Genomic DNA, 21,030 nt, shown 5'->3' with positions numbered 1-21,030 from the left:
TATAAATAGAGACAGAATGACAAAGAGAAGAAGAGAGAGAGAGATAGATGAGCAGAACTGCAAGCTAACCAGATGTGGAGGGAATAGTAAGAGGAAGCTTTAGCAGCAGAGGTAGATAATACTATTTAATACTCACTGCAGGCTGCATGAGGTACGACTGGTGCATCCAGGAGGGACTATGTAGCTGGAGAGAGAGAGGAGGAAAACACAGGATCTTTACACACAAACACACAGGGGAGAATGAGTGGAGATTAAATCTGAATCCGAATGGGAATTACAAATAACAATGACAATGACATAGCTCCAATGGCTACAGAGATTTCCTCCTTCATGTGTTTGTGAATGGCGGTTTGGTGATGGCGGTGTGTGTTCTGTGTCTGACCTGGTAAGATGAGATGGGTGAATGCATGTAGGGAGAGAGGGATGTCTGGGCGATCATCCGGTTTGGGGTCAGACTGTAGGGTGACGAATAGAACCTGCAGAACATACACACATCAAGACGTATGCATGTCAGAAAAATCTTTACAAATGATTTACTCTAAAATGAATAAGCATAAATAATAATAATTTATAATGTATTGTCCATGAAAGTTATTATAAAGTCTTACCAAATGATTGACCTTTCAGATAAAACTACAAAACGTTACATTGAAATAGATGAGTGCAATAAAATAAACTAGTGGTGTAATGCCTCCTGCCTCCACCAGGTGTCTCGGTTTACCAGGGACAGAACTCCTGACTGATGTTTGTTTTGGTGGGCTGACTTTCTGATTTTGTCTCTCTGGACTCACCCATTCTGTAAGGCTGTTGGGTCATATGCTAGAGTCATCCCTCCCTGGGAAAACAACACAAAGAACTCAGAATAAAATGCCATAAAGGTCACATAATCACAGATATGCACAAATAGAATGTTTAGTTATGTTAGCCACACAATCCCTATCTCTGTGAGATCAGATTCCAGCTCTATCTTGCTTTAACAATGACCTTATTTAGAACAACATGCAGTCTCTAATTCCAAAAAGGCAATTCATGAATGGCTCCACCCGTGAAATCAAGCCTCTCACCGTCTCTCCATCCCTTGCCCAGGGCCTGCCATTCTGAAGGTACTTTCCCTGGTTCTGCCTCTTTTTCTGTCCCCCGTCTGCAAACTTGCACAATAATGGTTCCGGGGGCACTGTGGGAGAGAGAAACTGATGGAATCAGAGGGTGAATTCTGTAGGAGGCTAGGAATAACAATCCACTGGAAGAGTTGAGGGGGGAAACCAGGAGCCTGGGATCAGAGACCAAGGCCCTGTTCAGACAAAACCCCTAGCCCCTAACCTCTAGATACTTGTGGAGATCTGAGAGGATTCAATAGGTTTAAGCAATATGGTGTTATCTCCACATTGCCCTCTGACAGATGGAAGTTTTTGCCATATTGCTTATGCCTGTCCAATCCTCTCAGATCTCCAAAAGCTTTTAGTGGGTAGGGGATAGCGATTGTTTCTGGACACGGCTCTCGATCTGCCATCTGAAGTGAATGACTGAGGATCACGTGGTATCATAACATCTGGGCTTGGTGGAGAACACATAGATGAGACAGGTAGAGAGATCTGCTCACCTGGAACTCCCGGTGGAGTCTTAATAAATTTGCCATTAAAATGTTGAATAATGGCTTCGCACTTTTCTGTGGACTCCATCCTGAAACACAGTCAAACATGCAAGCCCATTAATCAGAGAGACCCTGGTGTGACCCCTGTTGCTGCTCTGATATAGCATGTACCTATGGCTGCTAATGGATCATTCCACCAATTAGGTGCCTTTTGAGTAGTGTAACTTGGACAATTGTTGTGTTTTTTTTCACCTAATTTTAATATTCTGCCATCTCAAGAGGTTCCTTTTTTTTTATATACTATAGTAAGTGCCTATTAAGTGCCAAATAAAGTAACAGGGTTGACCGTAACAGGGTTTTCCACCACAAAATTGCCAAAAAGAGCAGAACCAGCTCACCTGCCTTTACACTATGATTTGACTATTAGATGTTCAATGTTTCTTTTGAATAAATTATTTTAAAAGGAATAGTTTCACCATATTAAAACGAGAGTTCATTTCACAAAACAGGGTTGACCTTAAAATGAGGGAACAGGTTTTTTTTTTTTTACCTTAAAATGAATCACTAATCAAGTGAAATAAATAATAATCTTCAGAAATGACTGTCAAAGCAACAACATAACTAGGGCTTTACAATTATGGTGAACACTTGGAGGGATGTTGGGGTTAAATGGGCTAAAATCTTCCTAGAAGTCACAGAGGATGCACAGAGGGTCATTAGCAATAGCAAGTCTTTTTTCATATAAAATAATCTGATTTATAGAATATTCCATGTGGTCTATACTAAAAGGGGACTTCATTTAAGAGAACAGGCTTTTAAAATGCTATATTTGTGCACAATTTCTACTTAAAATATCAAAAGGCACTCATTTCGTGGAACGACCCTAATGTAGCATGTAGCTGTAGCTACTGGTGTAGCATGTAGCATGTAGCTATTGGTGTAGCATGTAGCATGTTGCTAAAGCTGCTGCTGGTGTAGCATGTAGGGCCCAATTCCGACACGAGGTAAGCGTGTGTAAATGGAACGTTTTTTCCTTTTTATGCACTTTTCTCTCTATGCGTACAGTGCCTTCAGAAAGTATGCGCACCCCTCTACTTTTTCCACATTTTGTTGTGTTACAAAGAGGGATTAAAATGTATTTAATTGTCATTTTTTGTCAACGATCTACACAAAAATTCTAACATTTGTAAAAATGTATGAAAAATAAAACACTAATATATCTTGTATTGACTCAACCCCCTGAGTCAATACATGTTAGAATCACCTTTGGCAGCGATTACAGCTGTGAGTCTTTCTGGGTAAGTCTTTAAGAGCTTTGCACACCTGGATTGTACAATATTTGCACATTATTCGTAAAACAAATTTAAAATCTCTGTCACGTTGCTTTTTGACCATTGCTAGACAGCCGTATATTTTTAAGCCAATTTAAGTAACGGTAACTAGGCCACTCAGGAACATTCAAATCCAGTGTATATTTGACCTTGGGTTTTAGGTCATTGTCCTGCTGAAAGGTGAATTTGTCTCCCAGTGTCTGTTGGAAAGTAGACTGAACCAGGTTTTCTACAATTGTGCCTGTGCTTAGCTCTATTCTCTTTCTTTTTATCCTAAAAAAACTCCCTAGTTCTTGCCGATGACAAGCATACCCATAACGTGATGCAGCCACCACCATGCTTAAAAATATGAAGAGTGGTACTCAGTGATGTGTTGTGTTGGATTTGCCTCAAACATAGCGCTTTGGATTCAGGACAGAAAGTTCATTTCTTTGCCACATTTCTTTTGCAGTTTTACCTTAGTGGCTTATTGCAAACAGGATGCATGTTTTGGAATATTTTTATTCTGTACAGGCTTCCTTCTTTTCTCTCTGTCATTTAGGTTAGTATTGTGGAGTAACTACAATGTTGTTGATCCATCTTGAGTTTTCTCCTATCACAGTCTGTATCTGTTTAAAGTCACCATTGGCCTCATGTTCAATTCCCCGAGCGGTTTCCTTCCTCTCCGGCAACTGAGTTAGGAAGGACACCTGTATCTTTGTAGTGACTAGGTGTATTTATTTACATCCAAAGTGTCATTAATGACTTCACCATGCTCAAAGGGATATTTTTTTACCTATCTACCAATAGGTGCCCTCCTTTGCGAGGCATTGGAACACTTTCCTGGTCTTTGTGGTTAAATCTGTGTTTGAAATTCACTGCTTGACTGAGGGTCCTTACAGATAATTGTATGTGTGGAGTACAGAGATGAGGTAGTCATTCAAAAATCATGTTAAACACTATTATCGCACACAGAGTGAGTCCATGCAACTTATTATGTGACCTGTTAATCAAATTATTACTCCTGAACTTATTTAGGCTTGCCATAACAAAGGGGTTGCGTGCTATTCACTTGCTATTAGTTTTGGGTGGATATTGAATATATGAAGGTGTGGCGGAGGTGTGTCTACAAATACGTCATATTCTGACCTTGACTTAATTCCCTAATGGGCCAGGAAACCATGAACAAGGTCTAGCGAACCTACTGCTTCCAAGTGGAAAAAGCATCTACTTCTACACCATTCTCCATGCACTGTAATTTACAACTTGATATGAGCTATTGATAAGAGCTAGGTAAATGAGTAATCCGTTTGGATAAGGGAATTGTAAATATAAATTACACTTGTTTTAGATATATTTGACCTTATAATAGCTTGAGACAAATGTGAAACCAGTCATATGGCAGCAAACTGAAGTAAAGGTCTGCACAGAACTGATTTCTTCACCCTGCTCTCGCCCGCACCCGCAGCTTTTCATACCGCACCCGCCCAAATAGCTGAGGTTAAATTACCAGAGATTCTCACATGGCCCTTATATTAACCTATCGGTATTACTGGGCTATATCAGCCAATATGCTAAGCGTAGTTTGAAGAGATCAGAGTTGGAGAAACTTGTACTTTCTCTTGAGTTATTTTTATAACCTACCTTTTAGGAGTGGGACGATTTTCAGACGGAGACAAATAAGGATGATCAATATTTATTTCTAGGTAATGTAGTAAACTATAGCCTAATCATATTTAGGAAGTACATTTCCTTGTAAAGATAACTGCCAGTGATTCTCCGCCCATGCATAGGCAACATACTTTATTTCAATGAGACCACACATACTGTATACTAGACGCACTTGATCTCACATGCCCAACTAGGAAAGGAAAGGTAGGCTACTGAAGTTGAAGCAGTGAATTCTGAGTGTGAATAATGCGACAAAAATTTACTTTTAATACAATAGGTAGGCCTAGGCTAACGCATACAAAGCAGAAAGACAACCGTTTTCAAATAATCTGCGTGACAGTCTGTCTGACCGCCCGCTCCCACCCGCAGCATGAAAAATGAAGACCGCTCTGCAATGATCTCTGTCAGGACCTGCAGCCTTCTAAACTGAAGCATATCAACTTTCCCACAGTAAAGTTTATGAAATGCTGTGTCATTATGCAGAATTTAAATTGTACGGCCTTTTAACATGAAGGGATGGGCACTCTCAAAGGTCTTAATTATAAGCTACCTTGACTTTCTCTGTTTCCTATTTCTATCATGTTAAATATTAGACACTATAAGTATTGACCGCCAGTAGGCTTCATGACAACACATTCAACTGCCAATTTACTGTTAGTTCCCTTCAGTTGGTATAGCCTACATTATCTTTCCATTTCATTACATTGTTTCATTTACCTTCATTTGCTTCCTCTGTAAACGCAGTCACGGCCATGTGGTTGTTGCGGATTATCATTAGTAACAGTTGATAATATAAAAAAAAGAGATTTAAGCTAATTAAATCATTATACAGTGGAGCGCAGACCAAGCCATAACGGTTTGAACCAGACGCATGGCACAATACTTGGCTGTGTCATCGCACAGTTCAATGGTTAGTGCAGGCAATAGAAGAGGGTATAGCCTACTATTGTACACTATTCTCCCTATTATAATTATATATACACTAATCTTCCAACATTACCATCGGTTAAATAACTGAATGTGGTAATTTTCAGAATGAATCAAACCACTGTTTATTTTTGTGGGTAAAGGCTCTCCAACCGTTTTTTTAATGATTCATAAATCCTTTCCTAACCCTAAATAATCTACAAGATCCAAGTATCTTTTAATCTACCAAATGGTGCTGAAACGGAGTCGAATATGCATATATTTTTCTTTCATTAATCCCTAATATTCTGAACCCCTTCTCTCGATATATTCTACTGAGTCTGTCAACAAAATTCTAACTAAAAGGTACACCGTATTTAAAGGGATGGCTTAAGATAAATATACTGAAAACACAACTGAATGAAAATTGCATGAGAAAATCTGTTGGCCAGCAAGTGGGAGGGTTTTCAGCGGTTGAATTACATTTATTCAGCATGCGCAAGGGAACCACGCCTGCAAAGCCCGTTACGCACCTTCATAAGGTAAGTCTGAATACCAACAACTAAGAAGTGAGTAGGAAAGGCATGAGTAAGAAAGGCATAATTTCCTAAGTCGGAATCGGGCCAGTAGTGTGTAGCATGCTATTGCTATAAAGTACCTGGCGAAGCCCACGCCACGGCTGGTCCCGTTGGCGTCGCGTAGGATGCGTGTGGAGATGACCTGGCCGAAGGACTTGAGCATGCTCTCCAGCTCCTGTTCGTCCATGGACACAGGCAGGTTGGAGATGTACAGGTTGGTGGGGTCCTGCTCCTGTTGCTGTATAAGAGAAACACACATACAGGGTCAATCAGACTCACAGTGTAATCACAAACAAAGAGGGTTTACATTCACTGTTTAAAATCTATTTGACATTTTTGTGATGTAATGGTTATGAAAGATATACGATATAACAAGTTCATACAGTATGCATTGTCAATGGTTTTTTGACTGAATGTGGGTTGTATGTGAGTGCTTTTGAGAGTACAAGAGCACTTTTCACCTCTTAAAAACACATACAACTGCTAAAAAGTGTATGTGTTATAATGGAGGAAAAGTATGTGGAAATGTGGAATGACTGAAAAAGAGCCCAAAGCAGAAGAATGAATAAAAGAGGAATGCGAGACAATTCTGATTCCAGGGCTCAAAAGTGAAACCTTGTGTGACTGTGTAGAAACAGGCAGGAAACCAGGCGTGAAGTTAAGAGTTCGCACAGCAACAGGAGCTTGGCAACCAGGCAAGTAGGGGCTGGGCCAAACAGAGGGAGGCGAAGAGGGAGCTTCAACAAACATAGGGGAGAGGAGAAAGGGATGGAGCACTCAGGAGGAAGGAAAGGCAAAGGGGGAGGATTGGATGATGGGGAAGAGGAGTGTGTTTGTTCATAGGAGTTGTGCTTCCATCACGGATTGAACTCCCTCCCATGGGAGTCCTCCCTTTTTTCTCCATATCATTCACTAGTCTCTCTCTTTCTCCTGATACAGTCTATCCCACAGTCTCTTTCTCTCTCACAAAACGTTTTTATGCAACATTTGAGAGACCACAAGGGAAGAACAACTTGTTATGAAATGTGATAGTGAATACCAGGTTACCAGGTTAATGCCCCAGGCAGGGAGTAATAGAGAGGATATGGGCTCTATTGTTTAGATTTAGTGTTTAAAGCTAGCATTTCAGTCAAGTCAAGTCTAAATTCCAGTTCCACGTGCACGTCGTCATCACCAGTCAAAAACGCCACCCGCACCAGTGACACCAAACCGTATGACTACACTACACCCCACTGTTCACTCCATCTCCCTCCAAACTATAGGTTCCAGCAACAGACCTGTAATTCCACACTTATCTCTGTTGAACCATTAGCAAAGAGTCAGCTTGAGACCAAGTCAGACAGGAGAGTGGTAGGACACAGGTAGCTAGCTGCCTACTGGAGCTTCAGTTTGCATCCCAAATGGCACCCTATTCCCTATATAGTGCACTACTTTTGACCAGGGCCCTGGCACTATATAGGGAATAGGGTGCTATTTGGGACGTAAACTCAGTTTGCACAGGGAGTTGAGCAGGAGTTGAGCTAGGTGACGAAGTCACTCTATTGATCTGACAATAAGGAATTCCTGGGTGGATTTATGGTACCGAAGCATGTCAAAACATACAGGGAAAAAATACATTTGAAATATATTTTTTTAGAAATATTTAAAATTGGCCAAATAATGTATTTTTATTTAATACATTTTAAATACATTCCAACATATTTTACGTAATGTATAGAAAATGTATATATAAATGTATCTAAAATGTATTTCACAATATACAGTGTTAAATGCATCGGAAAATGTAATTATTATAATGAAATAATGAGAACATATTTTCACATGTAATTATGGTATATTTAGTAATTATTTGGAAATGTATTTGGAAATGTTTTGAAAACTAAAATCTATTCTAACATGCATTTAAACGTATTTGTAAAAATGAGAAAATTTGGCAAATATAAAAAGTTGGCCAATTCATATTTTAACAAAATGATGACTGTCCCTACAATGACACTTTGCACCAATATTGATTTTTAAAAGCCTGTTTTATTAAATTATGCACCCTTTAATATAGACCACATGGAGAATTCAATAAATCCAATAATATTTTCAAGACAGTCGTGAAGAGGGCACGACAAAGCCTATTGCCCCTCAGGAGACTTGATTTGGCATGGGTCCTCAGATCCTCAAAATGTTCTACAGCTGCACCATCGAGAGCATCCTGACTGGTTGCATCACTGCCTGGTATGGCAACTGCTCGGCCTCCGACCGCAAGGCACTACAGAGGGTAGTGCGTACAGCCCAGTACATCACTGGGGCCAAGCTTCCTGCTATCCAGGACCTCTATACCAGGCGGTGTCAGAGGAAGGCCCTAAAAATTGTCAAAGACTCCAGCCACCCTAGTCATAGATTGTTCTCTCTGCTACCGCACGGCAAGCGGTACCGGAGCACCAAGTCTAGGTCCAAAAGGCTTCTTAACAGCTTCTACCCCCAAGCCATAGGACACCTGAACAGCTAATCAAATGGCTACCCGGACTATTTGCATTGTTCCCACACTCCCTCTTTTACGCTACTGCCACTCTCTGGCGCATGTGACAAATACAATTTGATTTGATTTTATTTGAAATCTGTTTTTACGCAGAGGCTTGCTAAAGTGCTAAAATTCAGCATTTTGACAGTTCCCCCCGTACACATTTTAAGGCATAACATGCATTTGAGCAACAATGCAAATACATGTACATGCATCACTGGAATACATTTTAAGGCATTACATGCATTTGAGCAACAATGCAAATGTATGTACATGCATCACTGGAATACATTTTAAGGCATTACATGCATTTTAGCAAAGACGCAAATGTGTCTACATTCATTTTAAATGCATTTTAAGTGATGTTAAACATATTGGAATGTAGTTTTTTTCTTTGTCTGGGAATACAAAAGCAGCCTGAAACATGTCTCATTGTCACTCTGATTAGCCTGGCCTCCCACAAGATGTAGCTCCTTAACCAGGATTCAACATGCCATGATGGAAATGTCAATTTCTGGGATTTAAACCACATGGGTGGTTAAGGAGACACTTCCTTGTTATGCAACTCAGTGGCACTGTGAGCAGTCGCATAGATATGACTGACTGAGGCAACCTTCTGTGATAAGGATCAGAAAAAAATAGAACAAGGCTTTGTTTGACCCTTTGTTTTTAACTCAACTCGTTCATCTAATCCTGTTCTGCATGCGGGGCCAACATTTCTTAAAAAGTCTCCTCTGACGCAGATACTCAAATAATGTTGGGACCACACCCAACCACAAATGAAATTGAATCTCTTCATCGCTCTCTCTCTCTCTCTCTCTATTTCTCCCCCTTTCCCTCTCACGCTCTCTCTTTCTCTCTCTCCCCTGGTGACACATCGCAGTAATATTTTGGCACTACCCAGAGATAGTCAGAGAGATATCATAAGATATCTTGTTGTAATTAAAAAAACATTTAAGACCATAACTACAAAATGTTCAGTAACGGTTACAGAAGCTTTTTACCTGCTATGACTGTGATGTGTTTTTCTTATCAACCTTGGTTGAATGCACTAACTGTAAGTTGCTAAGGACAAGAGCACCCGCTAAATGACCAAAATGTAAATGTAAAAATAAAAACTTACAAAGAACACTGGGTAATATGTCACTGGGTAATTACAGTAATATTCTGTAATTGTAATCGGTACTGTAAATTAGATTACAGTAACTGACTTGGTACTGTAAATTAGATTACGGTCAATTTTTTGCTACCATAAAAAGGATTAGAGTAGCTGTACTGTAAAATAAATTACAGTAACTTACTGGCCAATTGCTGCCAGTAAGTTACTGTACATTTTACAATAAATGTTTTACAGTGCAGGTCCTGGTCGAGCCAGGCTGTCGATGTGTTGTACTTGTGTGTGTGAGTGTGCGAGTGTGTCTATGTATCAGGCAGGTGGTGTGTGTGAGGCTCTCGGAAGTAAAGAGCAGTCTATTTCTATCCCTTTCCATTGTTTCCCTGTCCCTACCCAGCCAGCCCGTAGCCAGCCCCATAGACACTCCTCTGTAGAGACGATTGACTGGCTGGGAGTTATGATAACGCTCAGCATGGCCCACACTGTTAAAGAACCAACACACTGGAAACAACATGACCCACATTCAGTGGAAGTACAAGGAAAGAACCTGACCTAATGCCATAGTATTTGATTTCAGTTTCTGATTTCAGATTTAGACAAACACCGTTTTAAATCAGGGATGCACAAATCCGGTTGTCGCCAGTGCCAGTGAGTTATACCTGGGTAACCTAATGACCTAAGGTCAGAAAGCCAGGCCATGATGCAGAAAAGCTCATCGTAGCTCACAGGTCCAAATTGTCTTTTAATAGGGCACTCTCCTCTGTTTTGTCCACTACCAACTCCTCAGGTATACTGTTTGGGTAAGTTAGGCCCTTGTGTTGTAATACAGTGAGTATTTGGATACAATATCTGGGTAGCAGGGGTGATTTGGTGGACCCTGATGTTCAGTTGCAATGGCTCGTCTGTCTTAATTCTGAAGTAAGTGAATTAATTCCATCTTCCCTCTGTAGTAGTGAAGTGACTTGGGCACTGTTGTTTGGGTGTGGACTGAGAGCGGGGCTGGAGCGGAGTGAATGAAGCCATATAGCGTCTGCCCCGTGCCCAGACACTAACCCATGCAAGCACAGGGCAGCTCATTGTCTCCGACCCATTGACGGCGTGTGCAGTGGCACACTCCCCAGGGCCCTCTCAATGGAGAGCCTGAGAGCACAGAGGGATCAGCTTAATGGGCCCACAACAGCCCCTTTGACTGCAGACACCCACACAAAGAGCTCATGACAAGGGCCACAGCAGGGGCCGCTTAGCAGGACACACATACAGCCAGCCACAGAGAGGAGGAGGGAGAGAAGGATGGGTGGGTGGGGCAGGTAGAGGAGGAAGAGAGAGGGAAGGAAGGGGAGAGAGGAGTAGGAAGAGAGGGATAGATGGGCGGGGTAGTAAATAGGTTGAGGAAAAGGAGGATGAGATCCTAAAAGAAGGAAGGGGAGAGAGAAGGAGTGAGAGGGATAGGTGAGCGAGAGGGAGGGAGGGGAGAGGAAGAGTATGGGAGATGAAAAGGGGCAGAGGGAGATGGGAGAATAGAGGTGAAGAGGAAGAGAGGGAAGAGGAGGAGAGACGACCAGTTCAATGTCATCTGATAGACTGCCTGTTCTCCTCTAATACTGTGACCTCTTCACCTTCCCTCTCTGCCTGCCAGTCAACTGCCAGCTAACGAAGGTAAACACACCTCTCCATAACCTATGGCAGTTTGTCTTGAGACAGTGCCAAGAGGGCACTTAACGCCAATCAGGCCATAACAACATACAGTAAAACAGCTCACATTTGATACCACTGAGAATGTGGGAGGGAGTGTGTTTGCATGTATACTGCGTTATAGGAATGTCTATGCTTTTTGTGGTTGAATATAGACACCAACTTGGCTGGACTAGCTGTCAATTCACCATCAAATCAAAGAAGGAGATCCAGCATCTAATCTGAGAGAAATTCCTTCAAAGTCGAGTTTCTCTGAACATTTGGCAATAACATAAAGAAAGTGAGGCAGTAAGGAGTCTAGCGGAATTGTAAAGAGTCACATTGAAGTAGATGTGAATGAACTCATAATACAAAAGTTTATAATAGATCATGTGTTACTGTGAATATGAAGTGTGTGTGGAGTTGATTTAAATTAGTCTTACCTTGGCCATCTGAGCCTGGACCCCACTGGACTTCAGGGAGCTCACCGCTTTCTGGGCTGCTGCCGGACTGTCGAAGTCCACGAAGCCATAGCCTACACAACACATATACACACACATTTCCTTACAGTCATGAATGTGTACATTATTTCATGATTGATGAGTGAATGTGGCATTCAGAATGGTTGTTAGATAAACTATAGGTGCTTGAAGTCTAAAGACATTCAGTGAAATTACAAAACACTTAGCACATGCCACAAAGGCCCAGCAGTCTGGCCCAATATGACATATTTATGGCCTTCTACGACGTGTGCTTCCTCAACATGTCTAACCAACGCCACTCTGCAGATGTGGCTTCATGAATTTATACAGTGTAGCAATAAACCTGCAACCAGACTAATAATCTAAAATTCTATCTTATAGCCTAATACAGTCTAATATTGTACAATGCAGCTGTGATCGAGTTTTGGAGTCCATAAGTCCATGATCTTGTTTATGGAGACAGTCAACAACACAACACTATGATCTTTCCAGGTTAAATGTTAGTGGCATCTGTGTCATGAACCAAACAACCTGTTGAACTCTGAACTCTCACCTTTGCACTTGTTGGTGGTTTTGTCCAGGATTGCCTTCGTGGACACAATCTTCCCATATCTTCAAAACAAAAACATGACATCATCAGACCATGTGAGGAGGAGGTGACTAATCGGACATTTTGTGGAAGCTCTCTAACATTTAGACACAAACACTTCCTTAGGCTGAGTAATTACGCATGCACATACATGCACACACACACACATTCCGAAGGCTGTGGTTAAGGTGTAAACCTGAACCATACACACTCTTCGACTCAATTGTGCCTCTTTAATGTGATCTCTACTGGTGCAGAAACACACTCATCTGTTCTCTCACCCCTCCTCTTCTGTCTGCGGGGTTGAGTGGTGTAGTAGTGAAGGAGGGGGTGTACAGTAACTGTGTTCCCTGGTGTTGTTTTCAGCTGGCAGGAGAAAGAGCCCCAGGGCCAAAAACAATTTGTTCTGGGCTTGTCTTTATCCCTGCCTGTCCTCAAAATACACACACACACACACACACACACATACACACACATATAGGTGCTTTTAGCAATACAGGTGTATTTACATACACTAGCGTTGCTTTCAAGTGTATTGGGTTGAACAAAAACAGTCAGTGGGAAGCCAGAAGTTAAATACAATTCCATTTCAACTTACTGTGCCGGTGGGCAGGACGGTTGGTCATTATATAGATATTTTTAACCTTTATTACACCGCCTAGCAAGCACAGCAAGCAAAGTATGAAATGTGTTCTAACCTCGTGGCTTTGAGTCTCTAGTGACTCTTGTCAAGGAGTGGCAGGGGGAATTTGAGACAAAATATCTGAAGGATCGTATTATTAACGTGGGTCTGTTATAGACCCACTTCCTCTCTGCTTACCTCATGTCAAAATAAATGACCCCCACAAGTTATACATTTTTTGTCCACATATGGCGCACGTGTAGGACTTTTATTTTGAGTAGTTAACCAGCCTAATCAGACTTGCCCGGTGTGCTCATGGTTCTCACATGTGAGGTGTAAAGGGAAGTGGACACTGCCGCTACCTCGCTCTACTCTGAGCAAGGTGCATGAATTGAGGAGCAAACTGAAGTGAAGAGGAAATTCAGCAACTCGTGGAGACTGATAAATGGGGTTATTTAGCCTATTGTTAACAGTAAAAACTAATTTCGCCCATGCTTTATCTGGATTTAAAATAGCAGACGGCGAAATGAAAAAGGATTTTATATATTTCTTAACAGCTTCTACCCCCAAGCCATAAGACTGCTGAACAATTAATCAAATGGCCACCTGGACTATTTGCATTGACCCCCCCTTGTTTTTACAATGCTGCTACTCACTGTTTATTATCTATGCATAGTCACTTTACCCCCACCTACATGTACAAATTCCCTCGAATAACCTGTACCCCCGCAAATTGACTCGGTACCGCCTGTAAATAGCCTCATTATTGTAATTTGATTGTAACTTTAGTTTATTTAGTAAATATTTTCTTAACTCTATTTTCTTAAAACTGCATTGTTGGTTAAGGGCTTGTAAGTAAGCATTTCACGGTAAGGTCTACACCTGTTGTATTCGGCGCATGTGACAAATACAATTTGATTTGATGTGGTCAAGAACCAATCAGAATGCAAATGCAAGTCAAAAAATGATTTAATTGGTAAATGACTTGCAAAAATCTGACCAATAGCCAAGCTGAATGTAATTTTAAAATGTATAAAAGCCTCTGTAAATTTTTCATTTGTAAAATCCAGACGAAGACTAACGAGTTGGTTTTACCTTTAAGAATATAGAAAAACATTTATCAACTTCCACTGTCCTCCAAGAGTTGCTGAATTTCCTCTTCAATTTCACAGGTGACGTGAAATGACACAGACTTTGCCGCGATGCATGCCACTCTGATAATGACACAAATGTAACAGCAGCCTGGTCGCACCGGACATCAAACAAAGATACAAATGTAGCAACTCTGCTCCCAAACCCATAGGAACAACTAGAATTTTGTCATTCAATGTAATATCTGGGTGAGTATTTTTCTAAGCGCACTGGGGCTACAAAATATTAACAAGCATAGGCCTATGCAACCAAAATCTTAGCAATTTAGAGGCCTGAATGCATGGTCTTCTGTAGCTCAGTTGGTAGAGTATGGTGCTTGTAATGCCAGGATAGTGGGTTCGATTCCCGAGACCACCTATATGTAAAAATCTATGCAGGCATGACTGAAAGTCACTTTGGATGAGAGTGTATGGTAAATATATACACTACCGTTCAAAAGTTTGGGGTCACTTCGAAATGTCCTTGTTTTCAAAAGAAAAGCAATTGTTTTGCCATTAAAATAACATCAAATTGATCAGAAATACAGTATAGACATTCTTAAAGTTGTAAATGTATATTGTAGCTGGAAACGGCTAATTCTTAATGGAATATCTACATAGGCGTACAGAGGCCCATTATCAGCAACCATCAGTCCTGTGTTCCAATGGCATGTTGTGTTTGCCAATCCAAGTTCATCATTTTAAAAGGCTAATTGATCATAAGAAAACCCTTTTGCAATTATGATAGCACAGCTGAAAACTGTTGTGCTGATTAAAGAAGCAATAAACCTGGCATTCTTGAGATTAGTTGAGTATCTGGAGCATCAGCAATTGTGGGTTCGATTACAGGCTCAAAATGGCCAGAAACAAATAACTTTCTTCTGAAACTCATCAGTCTATCCTTGTTCTGAGAAAGGAAGGCTATTCCATGCGAGAAATTGCCAAGAAACTGAAGATCTCGTACAACGCTGTGCACTACTCCCTTCACAGAACCGCGCAAACTGGCTCTAACCAGAATAGAAAGGGATCTTGAAGAAGGAAGGCTATCACTCCATTTTGCAACGCCATACCCTGTGGACGGCACTTGATTGGAGCAAATTTCCTCCTACAACAGGACAATGACCCAAAGCACAGCTCCAAACTATGCAATAACTATTTAGGGAAGAAGCAGTCAGCTGGTATTCTGTCTATAATGGAGTGGCCAACACAGTCACCGGATCTCAACCCTATTGAGCTGTTGTGGGAGCAGCTTGACCGTATGGTACGTAAGAACTGCCCATCAAGCCAATCCAACTTGTGGGAGGTGCTTCAGGAAGCATGGGGTGAAATCTCTTCAGATGACCTCAACAAATTGACAACTAGAATGCCAAAGGTCTGCAAGGCTGTAATTGCTGAAAATAAAGGATTATTTGACGAAATAGCCCTTACACAGCTTGGAGGTGTGTTGGGACATTGTCCTGTTGAAAAACAAATTATAGTCCCACTAAGCGCAAACCAGATGGGATGGCGTATCGCTGCAGAATGCTGTGGTAGCCAAGCTGGTTAAGTGTGCCTTGAATTCTAAATAAATCACAGACACTGTCACCAGCAAAGCACCCCCACACCATAACACCTCCTCCTCCATGCTTTACGGTGGGAAATACCCATGCGGAGATCATCCGTTCACCCACACCGCGACTCACAAAGACACGGCGGTTGGAACCAAAAATCTCCAATTTGGACTCCAGACCAAAGGACACATTTCCACCGGTCTAATGTCCATTGCACGTGTTTCTTGGCCCAAGCAAGTCTCTTCTTCTTATTGGTGACCTTTAGTAGTGGTTTCTTTGCAGCAATTCGACCATGAAGGCCTGATTCACACAGTCTCCTCTGAACAGTTGATGTTGAGATGTGTCTGTTACTTGAACTCTGAAGCATTTATTTGGGCTGTAATTTCTGAGGCTGGTAACTCTAATGAACTTATCCTCTGCAGAAGAGGTATGTCACGGATACGGCCGAGGCTACCCCTCCTCCTCGTTCGGGCAGGCTTCGGCGGTCGTCGTCACCGGAGTACTAGCTGCCACCGATCGATGTTTCTGTGTCTCACTAGTTCTGTCTGTATTGTTCACACCTGTTAGCCATTAGGCTTATTAGTTTCCCTATATTACCTCTGTTTTCCCTCCTGAGTGTGTGCGTGATTGTTCTTGTTACGTCGTCTGTTGAGCTGTTGTTTTTGCTCTTCCCTGCATGGAGGGTTTGCTATATTTACTTGGAGTCGAGTAAAGCCATTAATTCTCAGTTCTGTGTCCTGCGCCTGATTCCGTTTCCCCACTGCACCCAGACGCTGACAAGGTAACTCTGGGTCTTCCATTCCTGTGGCGGTATTGACTGACTTTCATGTCTTAAAGTAATGATGGACTGTCGTTTCACTTTGCTTATTTGAGCTGTTCTTGCCATAATATGGACTTGGTATTTTACCAAATAGGGCTATCTTCTGTATACCCCCCCCCCACACACACACACACACACCTTGTCACAACACAACTGATTGGCTCAAACACATTAAGAAGGAAATAAATTCCACAAATTAACTTTTATCAAGGCACACCTGTTAATTGAAATGCATTCCAGGTGACTACCTCATGAAGCTGGTTGAGAGAATGCCAAGAGTGTGCAAAGCTGTCATCAAGGCAAAGGGTGGCTACTTTGAAGAATCTCAAATATTAAATATATTTTGATTTGTTTAACACTTTTTTCGTTACTACATGATTCCATAGTTTTGATTTCTTCACTATTATTCTACAATGTATAAAATTTTAAAAAATTAAGAAAAACCCTTGAATGAGTAGGTGTGTCCAAACTTTTGACTGGTACTGTATATGCTAAACTCCAGTCATGTATGACAAATATAATGTAGTATAATCAATATTAACGTCTAAAGGCTTGATTCTGTCATACTGGTGGCACTGTTCATTCAGATAGGAGAGAAAGGCCAGTGCCTGTAGCTCACCATAACATCACCCACCTTGCAATCTGAGTGGAGGCAGTCAACATTTATTTACTATTTAACCATAAACAAAATTATTTGAAACCTGGACATTGTTTTGTCAATTTGAGGCATGCCGACCACAGGAATGTTAAGGGGATTCTTTTCTAAACATTTCCTCATATGCCATTGAAACCAGTAGGGCCATTTCTCTCATGTTCTCAACTTCCTTTATGTTGAGTCAGGGTGTGTATATTCTGTGTTGTTGATAGATTAATTTGTATTTTAAGAATAATGACTAAAGGATTTCACCCCAAATACAGTATAAATGTGTGAACGGTGTTAGAGTTATAATGTAGTGTCAACCAACTAACAGAGGGGGGGAGTTAGAAACTGTTGAAAGCATTCCAGGGTGAAGGGGACTAAGAAACGGTTTATAGGTGGGCGGAGCAAAGTGCCTTTGTGTGTCAAGGGATATAACAGCTGTATGTATGTTTTTTGGCGCCAGAGCTCTCCATGAATAAAAATACAGATCATCTTGCTGGTTACGGACCTTTGTTTAATTCATGATTAAACCAGAGAATTTACACCCTCTGGGAATTATTCAGAGCATTAAGTTTGATTAATTAGAGATATAAATTCTCGTGACAAATGGTCCTTCGAGCCGGATCTCAAAATACGTCTTTATCGTTCTGAGGACACCGAAAACCGTGCACGGGCGGATGATAGCATCCGTATAGAATAGACCTGGCCTTCGACGTTAAGGTTATAAACAGGCCGGTGATTAATCTTATGAACAATAAAGAAGTTAACGAGATTGAAAAAGCATTTAAATCCGAACTGCAAGGAGAAGGTCAGTAATTTTTATTCATGGATTTTGGTGTGATTATTTGAACTTGTATGAGAATAATAATTATTGTGAAGGGCAGAGAATAGTTACCAAAATCTCATAAGAGAATTATAAAGGAAGAAAGAAGGGTCCGGAATTGACTCTGGGTAGATACAGTGGGGAAAAAAGGATTTAGTCAGCCACCAATTGTGCAAGTTCTTCCACTTAAAAAGATGAGAGAGGCCTGTAATTTTCATCATAGGTACGCGTCAACTATGACAGACAAAATGAGGAAAAAAAATCCAGAAAATCACATTGTAGGATTTTTTATGAATTTATTAGCAAATTATGGTGGAAAATAAGTATTTGGTCAATAACAAAAGTTTCTCAATACTTTGTTATATATCCTTTGTTGGCAATGACACAGGTCAAATGTTTTCTGTAAGTCTTCACAAGGTTTTCACACACTGTTGCTGGTATTTTGGCCCATTCCTCCATGCAGATCTCCTCTAGAGCAGTGATGTTTTGGGGCTGTCGCTGGGCAACACGGACTTTCAACTCCCTTCAAAGATTTTCTATGGGGTTGAGATCTGGAGACTGGCTAGGCCACTCCAGGACCTTGAAATGCTTCTTGCTTCTCCTTCGTTGCCCGGGCGGTGTGTTTGGGATCATTGTCATGCTGAAAGACCCAGCCACGTTTCATCTTCAATGCCCTTGCTGATGGAAGGAGGTTTTCACTCAAAATCTCACGATACATGGCCCCATTCATTCTTTCCTTTACATGGATCAGTCGTCCTGGTGCCTTTGCAGAAAAACAGCCCCAAAGCATGATGTTTCCACCCCCATGCTTCACAGTAGGTATGGTGTTCTTTGGATGCAACTCAGCATTCTTTGTCCTCCAAACACGACGAGTTGAGTTTTTACCAAAAGTTCTATTTTGGTTTCATCTGACCATATGACATTCTCCCAATCCTCTTCTGGATCATCCAAATGCACTCTAGCAAACTTCAGACGGGCCTGGACATGTACTGGCTTAAGCAGGGGGACACGTCTGGCACTGCAGGATTTGAGTCCCTGGCGGCGTAGTGTGTTACTGATGGTAGGCTTTGTTACTTTGGTCCCAGCTCTCTGCAGGTCATTCACTAGGTCCCCCCGTGTGGTTCTGGGATTTTTGCTCACCGTTCTTGTGATCATTTTGACCCCACGGGGTGAGATCTTGCGTGGAGCCCCAGATCGAGGGAGATTATCAGTGGTCTTGTATGTCTTCCATTTCCTAATAATTGCTCCCACAGTTGATTTCTTCAAACCAAGCTGCTTACCTATTGCAGATTCAGTCTTCGCAGCCTGGTGCAGGTCTACAATTTTGTTTCTGGTGTCCTTTGACAGCTCTTTGGTCTTGGCCATAGTGGAGTTTGGAGTGTGACTGTTTGAGGTTGTGGACAGGTGTCTTTTATACTGATAACAAGTTCAAACAGGTGCCATTAATACAGGTAACGAGTGGAGGACAGAGGAGCCTCTTAAAGAAGAAGTTACAGGTCTGTGAGAGCCAGAAATCTTGCTTGTTTGTAGGTGACCAAATACTTATTTTCCACCATAATTTGCAAATAAATTCATAAAAAATCCTACAATGTGATTTTCTGGATTTTTTTTCCTCAATTTGTCCGTCATAGTTGACGTGTACCTATGATGAGAATTACAGGCCTCTCTCATCTTTTTAAGTGGGAGAACTTGCACAATTGGTGGCTGACTAAATACTTTTTCCCCCACTGTAGCTATTACCGAAATAAACTAGTTAATATTGAGATTGTACGAGATACAGTCTTTACAATATAAACAAGAAGGGAGATAATTATCATTGTGTGAGATAGATACATTAAACAAGTCAAGAGTCATAAACAACTGGGGATTTGCTCTAACTCTGTCTATTTCATGAAACTGGAGCAGTTACGACCTCTAGGTTACGGATAGTGTTAGCAAAAAATCGTATAAGGTCGTATACGTGTGAGACCTAATGATCCATCGAAATACGTGATAATTGTTTCAAGGAAGGGACTAAAATATGTCCCGTGAGAAAAAAATGGTTGTCCCATCCCTTTCATGAAACTGGGGTTTAAAAAAAAACTCTGGGTTACGGGTTGGATAATTTAAATGGTTAATTACAAAACAGATCATAAACATTGGCTCAAGAGTCGCACCAGATAATATGTCCCAGGAAAATAATTCTGGATTGAATTATTACTAAACGGGGGGATTTCTTATTTTTCGACCATGGGAAATAAATATTCTAAAGAGGTCCGAGAATTAACGGGGGATGAAAGATATAGCATTATGTTAAGGGGATCGAAGAAATATGTTTTATGGATCCATTTGGGAGAAGAGGTATGGATTTATTGGGCATCTCAATGTGGAGAAATTAGAGGCTAAACTGTGGAACGGATTTGAAGAAACAGCGAGGGGAGGGGCTAGACACAGCGAGAGTATGGCTTTTGGAGAGTCAGGAAAGACTAGAGAATTTTGCTAGAGAGTGTAAAGCCCCGTGTAAATACTGTAACAAAACAGGTCATAACCATCGCGACTGCAGAGCTAAGGGAAAGGGCAATGTCCGGGAAATGACAGTCTATTTTTTGGTTCCACGGGTAAAATGTTTGAAGAAGTAATTTGTGTCGATTAAGAATTGGATAAAAACACCACGAAGCGATTATTTGAGAGGTACCTATACATTTCTAACGATATATACGTATGAACTTTCTCCCCCAAACGTAGACGTACGTCATGGGTGAGAAAGTAGATAATATTTACATTTGCATTTTTGGTCATTTAGCAGACGCTCTTGTCCAGAGCGACTTGCAGGAGCAATTGGGGTTGGGTGCCTTGCTCGGGGGCACATTGCCAGATTTTTCGCCTGGTCGGCTCGGGGATTGGAACCGGCGACCTCTCGGTTGCTGGCACGGTGCTCTTGGTTACTGGGCTACCTGCCGCCCCATATGAGTTTAAGGTTGTGCCGTTGTTTGATTATGTGATAAGGTTATGTGATAAGGTTTAATGGGTAATCGGACCATA

General features: G+C 41.3%; 1 protein-coding gene across 4 annotated transcripts in view; it reads right to left on the bottom strand.

The window, feature by feature from the left end:
- Nucleotides 1-21,030, bottom strand: part of LOC121575191 (RNA-binding motif, single-stranded-interacting protein 2) — a 55,126-nt gene that overhangs the window by 6,753 nt on the left and 27,343 nt on the right. For all 4 annotated transcript variants that reach the window (XM_041888141.2, XM_041888140.2, XM_041888139.2 and 1 more), the window contains exons 3-10: nucleotides 12,389-12,447; nucleotides 11,797-11,888; nucleotides 6,137-6,294; nucleotides 1,601-1,680; nucleotides 1,065-1,174; nucleotides 792-835; nucleotides 383-476; nucleotides 137-184 (exon numbers count right to left, since the gene is read on the bottom strand). In XM_041888141.2, the coding sequence (XP_041744075.1) occupies nucleotides 137-184; nucleotides 383-476; nucleotides 792-835; nucleotides 1,065-1,174; nucleotides 1,601-1,680; nucleotides 6,137-6,294; nucleotides 11,797-11,888; nucleotides 12,389-12,447 (685 nt within the window). The remainder of the gene's footprint in view (nucleotides 1-136; nucleotides 185-382; nucleotides 477-791; nucleotides 836-1,064; nucleotides 1,175-1,600; nucleotides 1,681-6,136; nucleotides 6,295-11,796; nucleotides 11,889-12,388; nucleotides 12,448-21,030) is intronic.

The sequence above is a fragment of the Coregonus clupeaformis genome, chromosome 10 (genome assembly GCF_020615455.1).
Source record: "Coregonus clupeaformis isolate EN_2021a chromosome 10, ASM2061545v1, whole genome shotgun sequence".
In the NCBI taxonomy this organism is placed as follows: domain Eukaryota; kingdom Metazoa; phylum Chordata; class Actinopteri; order Salmoniformes; family Salmonidae; genus Coregonus; species Coregonus clupeaformis.
This window is presented reverse-complemented; position numbering and strand designations above follow the sequence as displayed.